Raw genomic sequence first — 11,705 nt, 5'->3', positions numbered from 1 at the left:
TACGCACCCTTTCAGACAACACTTTTCACTCTGCACACATGGAACTGGCAATTTGGGCAAAATGGTGATGTACAAACATGCCCTTTGCTTTTCCTCCACAAACAGTAAATGGACAATACTCCACTCCTCTGTCTTTTACACATTTCCTTCCAGTGCACAATCAAAGTGAGTCAGAATGAGAAGACGATGTTTATTCCGCCCGCTTATTCATTCAAAAGAGCGCAAAATGAAATTGCCTCTGCGTACAATTCATTCAAGAGCTCATCTTACTGTTATTGCTATTAATGAGAAGAGTAAAACAAATGGAAGTTTTCCTCTGTTTCGACTGCTGAGCGGAAGCCTCGCTTCATCTTTGATTCTCCGCAATGACTTTCTGAGTATCATTTTGTTTTCCTCCAGAAAGAGAATCGGGGCAAGGGGTAAACGCTGACCTCAGGAAAACATGCAGAGGTCTGGTCTCTGTCTGCTGCTAACTGGCACTGTGGCAATATTAAAAATTAAACTGCCATGTAATGAAATTGAAGGTCCAAACATTCTGAAGAAATCCACAGGGTTTGGGCTGTGAAATATTCATGCCAGGGTGATGAACCAGCTGGCAAAGAAGACGGGAGGATAGGACGGCAGTACTGCAGTTTCAGAGATACTCTCATGCCCTGACTTCAATGTCGCACACAGACCGAGGGATGGACAGACAAACCACAACATAAACGGACGGACATTCAGTACCTGACCACATGTTTCTTTCCCCTCCTCCTGAACACTGAGACGGGGACAAGGTGATGCCAGAAGGAAAAGCGCACTGAAGCGGACAAACGCCTCTGGACGTTTTACCATTTCTACATGGGGAAGCATTTTTTGTGGAAGAACGGATCATATGTTCAGCATTGTAAGTGGAAGCACTTATTTTTACTGCCAGGAGATGACTGAAAGGACACAGGCTCTGAGTAAAAGCAACAGGATAGTTTTCAGAACTGTCGTCTAGAATTCAGACCCATCACCATGTCAGATTTCCATGGAACCCAAGACCTCAAGGTGGAAAAGGGGGAAAATCAATGCACATCAGAGCTTTGCAGTGTTCGAAGGACACGTCTTCTTTCTGAAGCTGCTCCAGTGGGCATGACGCCACTTGACTTGGGCTCAGAAATCAAACAGGACTTTTTTTGAAGGCGACTTGGCAGCTCCCTGCCTTACAACTCTTAGACAAGTACAACAGGATCTGCTTCTCTGACTTGACTACCTCTCAGTATCTCAGCAGCATCTGAATGGGGCCAAAATACCTTCCAAGAGTCTTCTCTACTCCTCGATTAATCATCCTGTGAAGCAGAACACTTCAAAATAAACATTTCACAAACATGTCAAGGGACACTTCAGTTATTCCACTGTGGATGTAGATATTTTCTAGGAGCTAAGTGACAACCGTAAAAACATATTCCGGGAAAAAAAGGGGGGGGGGGGGGGAAACATACCAAGCTGTACATTTTTACTAATCCCAGGCTAATTACCAAATATCAAAATATGTCTATACAATGAATTAAATTACCGTTTGGACTTTATGACAGTTTACATAAGAAGAGTCTTGGGGCGCAATGTCCAGACCAGAATGCAGTTGGTCTCCAATCCAAAGAGCGCCATCGCTGCTCCACCCTTTGGTAGAGTTCTGAGCTCAAATTACTTTCAGGACCTGTAGATCTGAAGAAATATGTGAGTGTAAAACTCTGAGCTGTTTGAATCCCTCTGTGGTCATCTTAACATCCAAATAAAGAAAAGGTCAGTTTCCACCCGGTGTTGACAAAGCTGAGCTTTTTGTCCTCTCTGCTGGACGTTCCTCAGAGCCGAGGTCGGGTCGCTCCCAGTCTGCTGTACGGATTTAATTCTTGGCTCACTGTGGCCAGCCCCTCTTTTCCTCATGCTTTCCTTCGCCACATTTTACCACCAAGAAGGTGTATTAACATCTGTGCTTTCTAGATTGTAACCCTATAGTAATAGATACACAATATATAAACCCATCTACCTGTAAAATCTGCAAAGCACTGCACAATTATGAAAAACACGCCATTGTTCCAATGCAGATGACATTGTCTTTCTCATATTTAAAACCCTAATACTGTACTTGTTTGAGACATAAACTCGTGCCAGGATGGAACAGTGTGCAACAGATGTACGTCTCTGTCGACGTGCCCTCGGATGCTGGCTCCCATGCTTCTGCCACGTCAGGGGTTTTTTAGCAGAAACGAGACGTTCATATGCGTGCACTCAGGATCCCCTCCATGTTGACAGCGTAGGGAAAAAGCCCATGATTTACTATAAATCACTGGAAGAAAAAGGTATGATGCCACTGACGTTACCAATTTTTAAAAGTCCACCACTAACATTTAAAAAAATATTAACGACAGCATATAATTCCCTCCCTCTAATATCTCTAAAAATGTTTATTTATCAATTCATGAAATTCCTGAATTCAGTACACAGCCAAGGCTTAGTGACAATGTCAGGCTTGTAGTGATGACATCACAATATCAAGTGCATCTGATATGTACAGGATGATGACATCTGAGGTATGAAGGGAGGATTTTCATTTGGCAGACTGATGCTTGAAAAATAAAGGATCGCTGTAGTTGTCCAGTGGCAAAAAGAAGAAAGAAATCTTCAAAAATCACAAACTTCACGCATTCAGATCGAGATTAGTCATTGAAATGGGAAGAAAACTCCTCTTTTAACGTCTTAAAACCTGTTTTGTGTCTAAGGGATTTAAATTCACGTATCAGTGAGGTCCCTAACACTGTCTATGGAGGCAATGGCTGCCCAGAGAAGATCCATTTCATGGTAAAAGCTTTTTATTCCCTCCAATCTCATCAACAGGAGAGCAATTCTGGTCTCTCAGTTTCTTCTGCAAAGTCTTTGCTCCATAGATTTTCTTCAGAAGAGGATCAGCACCTCTCTTCATTTACATATTTCCCACAAATAATAATAATTAAAAAGAACTCAGAATGAGATGGTGTTGGGTGGTGGCTGGTGCAAGGTCTCCTTTTTCTCCATTTGTCTGTCTTCCTTTCCCTTTTAAAGGGTAGCCTCTAGACTCAGTTTGCTTTGTTTACATATTCATATAATCTACAGTCATATAGATTTGTTTTCTCAGCTTTTTCTTAAAAAAAAAAAATAGAAAGTTATTAAAAAGAACAAACAAAATCAAAGAGTTGGAAAAAAAAAAGACAAGTCCGTGAAAATGAAGTCAGACTCCCCCTGAGCCTCCACCCTCCAAGTCCCCACCCCGCAGTTTTGGTGTTGCGATGTAGGGCACGTCGGTCGTGTGGCTTGTCCTTCAGGAAACAGGTTTGGATGGAAGAGGTTGTGGAGCGACACATGAGGCAGATGAATTTCAGGAGGACAGAAGGTCTGACAGGAAGACCAGGCTCGGGATCCAGCAATGCCCCCTCTCAACGCCACTCCTTTCTCTCTCTCCTGTGGGTCACACCTCCACAGACTGGATCTGGTTCATTTGAGCCCGCATCATCTGGACGCTGTTCAGGATCTTCTTCTGGTGGCCCGCTAGTGTCACTCCCACCCGGAGGATATCGCTGGGGAGGGGATTGTGCAACAACACGAGACATGAGGACTTCAGAACAGGTGAAGGAAATAGGTGCAAAGAAAGGGTCCCATTGTGTCAACAGTCACACGGCACATCAAATGCCACCCTGTCGACTCCAGACGAAATAAAGTGTGTCAAATTCCACTCTATGTCTCAAACTCAAGAAGATTGCGCAACATATCAGTTTCTTTTTTTAATAACCAACACATTCCTTTTAGTTTCACACTCCAGTGTACCTTGTTTATGAAAAAAATTGTTAATGACACAGCTTAAAAAGAATTCCCCAAGTTTCCATAATGACTTTAAGAGCATGTCCAGACTAAACAATAACCATATTGTTAAATGATACTCATGGAAATGTTTTTGAAAGTGAACCTTGAAAAAGTAAATTAACATTTTAAAATGGACAGGTTTTACATCAGCTTATTGAGCTGATGCTTTTCTCCAAAGTGACTTACGATTATTTACGCATTTATACAGCTGGACAATTTTACTGGAGCAATTTAGGGTAAGTACCTTGCTCAAGGGTACTACAGCTGGAGGTGGGATTCGAACCTGTAACCTTTGGGTCCAAGGCAGCTATTATCAGCTGACCTATGAGTTGACATATATCTTGAAAAATACTGCCATTGAATTGTCATGCAAACCATTCTTCACAACAAAATAATTATTTTGTCATGCAGGGATATGATTGCTGAATAAATACTTTCAGACAAACTGAAGAAACTCTCACGCGTTTGTGCTAAATTTTGTATCTGGAATCAACTCAGTTGAGTTGGGTGTGACACAAAAATCACACTGCCTCGGCACGGGGACACTTACTCCATGGTCATCTGAGACACGACATCGAAGCTGCTGAGGTTGGCATTTGCAAAGTTCTCCTTGTATTGTCCCATCTTGATGGCGTCCAGCCACTCATCCACTGTGCCGAAGCTGGAGAAGTCCGGCACGCTGCGGTCCAGCAGGGGCAGGTGGACACTGCAATGAGAGCGAAAGACAAACGAAAACCAAAATCAGGTTCTCCAATGAGATGACAGAGCAAAGCATGGAGAGAGTCAGCGCTCAGTCCAGCATCAGCAATGGTCCTGAAGCAGAACACATTGCTTTGCTTGCATCTTCTCTTGGGTCACATTTTCAGAACTGGCTTCCACCACATCATAAAGTATCTTTCACATAAAATAAGGCTCTTATTATACATTCACAACAGGCACTATAATGTGTAAAACAGTGTATGACTGGCAGGCAGGAGTCTGAATCACAGCCCCATCTCCCAGACTGACGGCTGCACCGGGGGGAGAGCACCTGGTGTCTGGTTAACCTAAGTGAAGATTCCAACAAAAGAAAAAGACTAAAAGGTACAGGGAGGAGAGCCTTGAAGTTTTTGATTCAATCATGAAAGGTAAAAATGACTTTGACTTGGGAGGTCTGACAATGTGGCCTAAAATGTTGAGCTTTTCTTTCTGTTGTGATTTATTTCCCAGTTTCTTTGATACTTGATAGTTCTGGTTCTTTCCACTTAATTTTTACTGCATTGGAACAGAGAAGCCATGCTTGGTTGTCAGTTATTTGGGCTGGTGTTTGGTATTCAGTTGTTGTTAACACGGACTCAAAGAATGAAGACCACAAGTGAACCCAGAGCCACCTGGTCACCTGGACCAGACACAATACTGTGTGTCACAATGACTTCATTTCATTCCCAAACAGAAGAATTCAAATGTTCCCTCAACTATTTCCATTTTCTGTGGTTTTCATATTTCTCCTGTCTGTAGGTCTGCTGATGTCAATAAGAACTCATTAAAGAGTTTTAAAAGTTCACCGCGTTCCTGTGTACAAGATATTCAAAGGAACTCAACACCCGCCAAAATTCTGCTTAAAGCTGCAGTTTTCCAATTTTGCAGCTGCTTTGAATTATGAGTCGCCTCAAGCGTCCACTAAAAATTACTGATATATCAAACCTAATGTGTTTTATTTATGTAGCCCCCCCCCCCAATGCCAAAGGAAACAAGAAACAAAACGTAGAAAGAAAATAAACTTTAAAAGTATGGCACCAATTAACCACAGCATTTTACGTCACATGAAAAACACAAATTAAGTTGGATGCAAATCAGTTTCCAGTTTGTGTATACTTTGTATACTGTGCATATTCAGGGTTATTTGATGTTAACTTTTCTTGAAATTTCATCTCTTTTCATGAAAAAAAAAACCATAAACATAAATATGCATACATACATAAACACACATACACACACACACACACGTATATTTATATAAACATTTATACACAAACACACACACACACACACACATATACATATAGATACCATCAAGCAATGTCATTTACTTCTTTAGAGAACAATGATGTTTTTCTCTAGCCTTGTGTTCATGCAAAGGCTCTGAAAAACAAAATGAAGGATTTTGTGACACAAAGGTATGCATTTGGGGGAGTGAGGTATGTGTGTGGTACAGAGAATATTACAAAATACAGTCACCCTGGTGGATCAGAAATAGTTACTTGGTATAAGGAAAGGTCTGAGAGTGTATGGAAAGACATAAAGTATTGGGGGGGGGGTTACAAATGTTTGTGTTAACCAGGAAATGAAGGGTGTCAACTTTCAAAAGGATGCATCACCTGACCCAACTCACTGTCTTTTTGTCAGCAGAGGCTTAAAAGTGATTCCAGTTCAATCAAATGACCAGTGCTCAACCACACACTCTGACACTTCTGAAACTATTCATATTGGCCTGTTCCTGTTATCTACGAGAGAACGTAAATGATTTTTGCAGGAGGGGTTTGTTAGGTAGTTTGTGCACGAAGATCACATGGTTTTGTGAAACTGGCAACAAGGCCCAGAACTGTTTCCAGGATTGCAATAGCAAGATGTACTGATGATTCAGAGAACACACACACACACACACACACACACACACACACACACACACACACACACACACACACACACACACACAGAAATCGGACCCTCCCAGGGGCTATGATACTCAGCAGCTGAAGGCTTGCAAGCAGTAGGCAGGCCCTTTGGAGGCTTGGCTTTGTCTGTCAAGAATTCACCTCTACCAGGAACGTAGAGATTTACTGGACTTTACAGCACATATTGGCAGCAGACCACTCGAGCAGTTTTGCATTCAGTGATTTAGGCTTTTGAAAGCAACAAATTGCCTTGTTGAAAAGTATAATCATTCTGTTCTATTCACCATTCAATTCTGTCTAACAAGAATTACATCATTACCATGTACTCATTTGCCAACAGGACGTCGAGGGGCCTTACCCTGATGACAGAGGGGTCATGGCCTTGAGGCTGTTGGGATTGCGGATCATCTTGTCCAGGTTGTTTACTATTTGACTAAACTTGGGCCGGTTGTTGCGGTCTTTCTGCCAACAGTCAAGCATGAGCTGATGCAGGGCGCTGGGGCAGTCCATGGGTGGCGGAAGTCGATAATCCTGCTCAATGGCATTGATCACCTGTGTGGAAGGAAACGCAAGCATGAAGGTCTCTAGGTTGCGTTACACAGATGGGAGGGGTGAGTGGACTCCTGCTCCATAGCCTCTCTGAGTGGAGGGGGTCCTTATTTTGAGAGATCCTGTGAAAAGAACATTCTAGCTGCAGTCTCCGAAACCTACAACTGGATAGTCAGTTTTTGGAGCCTCTCCAGTGGCACTGTGGTAATTGTGTGTGTAATGGTTGCTCTATGGAACGATGGTCTTCATTGCCGTCAAATTACAGATTATTTAGTCTCACTAAAGCTCTCTTGTCCCTCAGCAGCAGAAGAGATGTAACACCGGCACGGATCCCTCTCGTTCGGCATCCACGCAAAACCTTTCCCTCCTTATTTCTTGTTCCGTGCATTTGAGTACTGACAAAGACATATGCCTTTGTACAAGCCTTTTATTTTACACTCGATTAACAAGAAAACAAGAGGCTTCAATTTAAAAATTTACTTTAAGCAAATGCTGGTGAGATGGTGAAGCATGGTGTTGATTCCATCATCTGGTAAGCAAGAAAATAAACATAAAGGCATACATCTGAGTGAGGTGCAAGTACGGACGTTTCTTCAACAGAAAAGACGATGAAAGGAAACTTTCCTCAGTCCAGAAGCACTGGCCACTTTCGTTCTGAAGCTTGATGTGAACCATGCATGTTTGTATCTCTGGAACACTCGGGAGCCCTCGAGAAGGAATCCCATTTATCTGCACGATTTTGTTACTCAAACTTATTAGACCATTGATTTCACAGAGGACATTAGGACAGTAATTGTTTTAATGCATCTTCACCACAAAGACCCTAGCAGTCTGTGCTGACAGTCTACACTCTTAACCAGTAAAATGTGGTTTGGAAAAAAACACAGGTCAAATACTCCAAATCCCTAGTGTAAAATCTAAAATCGACTAAAAGTCATGGAGCAAGCAATCTAAAAAGCACATATTTTAAACCGGATGAAGTTAACACATGTCTAATGCTGCAAGGCCTTTTAGCTTCTGCTGCCCTACATGGCAACTGTTGACATCTCTTCATATACCATCCGCCACTGACCATGAAATGACACCCATGGTTAAGGAAATGAGGATTGCCATGGGGTTGCATCACGTAAGTCACCAAAAGAACAGCCCACCCTTGAGTTAAGCAGGGCACCTCACCGGTGCCAGACTGCTTCTCCGGACCTCATTAGAGGCCCCTTCATGTTGGGAGCTTCATTTGTCCCAGAGAGAGTCTCATTCAGCTGTTTCAAATGAGTACCCCACTGGTGGGCTGTGTGAGTGGGGGTGATGCTGTCTCGAATCGTGGATATATTGCATTTTGCCGGAGCATTAGCATTCACATTTTCAAATATCCCATTTTCCATTATCACTTCTACAAAGTCACGCCAACTGACACATCCCCTCCCGGTCTAGAAGCTCAGTTCAAAAGCAAGAAGGTTCTGTAGAGAGTGATACTGCTCCTTCGATGGGAAGTTTCTAAGGGACCGTCAGGCGTGTATCCGAAACCCTCCGCTGAGCTGGAGCAGAGAAACATCAGAGCAGAAAGCAAAAACAGCAGGAAAAGCGAGAGATGCTGGAACCACTGAAGAACAAAAATAAGCTGTGCGTAAGGAGAAGCACACATTTTAACAGCAGGAGAAGCTAGTGATACAGCACATTACAAGGCATTAGGGAGTCTATAAAATGAGCAGCGTTTGATACTGTACACACAACTGTTCACTTTTAACAGAGCTGGTAAAATAAATCTGTGGGCGCAGCTATGTATGAGCGAGTGTGAGGGAGCAGTGAGCCTCAGATGTTCGATAAAAGTATGAAAAACACCATCTGAAAAGAGAGGCATCGAATTGCACATCCCGTGTATAAGGTTCGCTCGCAGTCTTGTTTTGCGTTAAAGAGCCTGACGCTAATCCTACCATAAATTAAATGTGGTTGGTTTGTTTTCCTTCTCCTTGTACTGCCGTGAGGAAATGGTTGGTTTCATATATCGCCATAGAAAAGGTAACAAAAGCCCAAGGTGTACACTACAGTGTTTCTATGTCCTAAACTGGTCCACTTTATTAAACTCTGTTTTCTGGGTGGCTCACAAAGCACCTCTTTGTACGGCCCGGCGGCAGCATGTGGGCAACCTGTGTTTCACACAAGTTTGGAGGCCCGTGCTTCTAGGACTACCTTCCATCAAAATGCAGAAGTGAGGGGAGGAGGATGAAAGGGACTCAGAGTCCCCCCCCCCCCCCCTCCAGAGACTTACTGTCTGTGCGGCTAACTAGAAGCAGAGGGAAGATTTACGGTGACCTCCCACAGCTGTTTACCCTCGCTCAAGCTGTTTTGCACTGTTTGGCCCACCTCATTACTCAAATGAAGAGAAACACCCCGGAGTTGTTTCAAAGCCCTCCCCAAATCCAGCTGCCTATCTGGTCCTTGCAAACATTCTCCTTCACTCAAAGGCAGTAGGTGAGGGACTGGACTGCGCTGTCAATGAAGACTGTGCCCTGCACGAACTATAACCCAGGTTTGGTGACACAGCAAGTAGCGTTGCTGTCACAGTGCCTGGGTGGTGCATGAGGACGTGAGTTTGATCCCTGCTCAGTCTGTGTGGGTTTCCTCTGTCTGCTCTGGTTTCCTCCCAGAGATGAAAGACATGCTTTTCAGGTGTTGTTATCAATGTATCGAGACATCTTATCGCAGGTCTTCCTCTTCTCCTTGTTCCCTCAATCTTTCCAGTCACGACGTCCTTCTCTAATGATCGTTCTCTTCGAATACACTCTGGATAAACCTGTAAGTCTTAGGGCCAGGTTACCTCCAATAGAAAAACTACACAATATAGTAGCTGTGCTTTACACACTTCTGCTCACACTCTTGAGAGGCTGACTAGAGTGTTTTAACAGCGAAAGAGAAGAGTTGTTGAGGTACTTCTTCACCTACTCTGTGTAACACCACATTTTTCTTGATGGTTTACAAACTTACTCCGGGTGAAGCTGTACGGTAAAGCACTCGGCACCAGGAGACGTGTTGCTGGTAGAAAATTTAGTTTTATCCATTTATAACTCAGGTCTTCTGATATTATACTATAGCACAGAGCTTAAGTGGTAAAGTAGTAGAAAATGGAATTAGCATTAGTCGAAATCGGGATAATACAAGGTAGAAAACTGCCATTTTAAGTACGTACATCCTGATTGGTCATGTCCCAGTAAGGCCGCTCTCCATAGGACATCACTTCCCACATGACAATTCCATAGCTCCACACATCACTTGCTGATGTGAACTTCCTGTACTGGATCGCCTCTGGAGCAGTCCATCGGATGGGGATCTTCCCGCCCTGCGAGTAATGATTCAAAATCGCGACGGTAATTAGGTTTCTTAGTTTACTTTTTCACAACAAATCCTTTGTCAGCAAGAATGTGCGTCAATGCCTTTGGGGGATTCTCAGGGAAACCCCTTCCTCTGTAGGTAGGAACAGGACAGGTGATGTCTAGTAAAAACCGACACGTAAAACGGATTTGAATAGACAAATGATTGGTGAGGTGCAGTGTGGGAAGGCATGAGAAAGACAAGTGGCAGACAAGATAATTCATCTTGAGAACAGGGCTGAACAAGACAAACACAGTCAACGTGTCGAAAAGGGCCATTCAAATGCAATGAGCGACACCTCGGCAACTACCCCATGGTTTTGTTTAAATAACCGGAACAAGTATTTCAGCATTTTATCGGCAAAATTCACATTATTCTCCTGGAAAACAACAGGCAAGGGTACGTGTTTGTATTTGTAGCTATAGCTAGGTCACTGCTTACTCACTAAGCTTTACAAACTGTCAAAACAGCAGTGTAACAATTACTTTGTAACACAGTATATGGACCAATCAGATAACTGTGTAAATAATTTGATTACTTGTTACAAGTAACCCATTTTTTTTCCTCCGTAGCATTCACTGCTACTTTATATTTAATAAGGTAAAGCGTGGTGTAAGGCATGAATAAGACAGGGTACACATCGAATTGTAAAAAGAAGGGGTAGGTACATGAATCACATGCAGAATTGTGGGTGAGAAAAAGTAAGATGATTTTCACCATGTCATAAGAACAGCTGAGGTTATAAATAGAGTGTAAGAGCATTAAAAGAGTACAGTTGAGGATGGAGAGTCTCACCAGGGCACTTGTGTAGGTTGGGTCTGATGTATCATCCTCCAGGAAACGGGAGAGACCAAAGTCGGATACCTTGCACACCAGATTACTATTCACCAGTATGTTACGGGCAGCCAGGTCCCGGTGGACGTAGTTCATGTCCGAAAGGTACTTCATGCCCGAGGCAATGCCACGCAGCATGCCTACCAGCTGGATCACTGTGAACTGTCCATCATTTTGCTGGAAAAGAGCAACATAGTCACATTTTTAGGATTCCTACATCATTTTGTCTGCTTTCAGTGGCTCAAAGTACATAATTATGTTAGTGTAACCAGGCAATTTTTTATCTTTGCCATTAGCTGTGAGTAGCACGTTATACTTATAAAATGTTTTAGTGTGAGTAGTACATTAGTTTGCATAGCTTGTTCCCACCACTGTCACTCACTGCGAGAATCAAAAAGGCACACCTTCCCGGTAACCCTTAAAGTGTCGCTCGAACCCTGGTTC

The 11,705-nt window shown here is 43.1% G+C and overlaps 1 protein-coding gene across 1 annotated transcript in view; it reads right to left on the bottom strand.

The window, feature by feature from the left end:
* Positions 1–1,441: 1,441 nt before the first annotated feature.
* ephb2b (eph receptor B2b) overlaps positions 1,442–11,705 on the bottom strand; it is a 144,674-nt gene continuing 134,410 nt past the window's right edge. The window contains exons 12-16 of the mRNA XM_018725794.2: positions 11,223–11,438; positions 10,246–10,395; positions 6,871–7,064; positions 4,409–4,564; positions 1,442–3,575 (exon numbers count right to left, since the gene is read on the bottom strand). Of these exons, the coding sequence (XP_018581310.1) occupies positions 3,467–3,575; positions 4,409–4,564; positions 6,871–7,064; positions 10,246–10,395; positions 11,223–11,438 (825 nt within the window). The 3' untranslated portion in view covers positions 1,442–3,466. The remainder of the gene's footprint in view (positions 3,576–4,408; positions 4,565–6,870; positions 7,065–10,245; positions 10,396–11,222; positions 11,439–11,705) is intronic.

The sequence above is a fragment of the Scleropages formosus genome, chromosome 22 (genome assembly GCF_900964775.1).
Source record: "Scleropages formosus chromosome 22, fSclFor1.1, whole genome shotgun sequence".
Taxonomy (NCBI): Eukaryota; Metazoa; Chordata; class Actinopteri; order Osteoglossiformes; family Osteoglossidae; genus Scleropages; species Scleropages formosus.
Note: the sequence above shows the minus strand (reverse complement) of the source record. Positions and strands in the feature narration are given on the sequence as shown.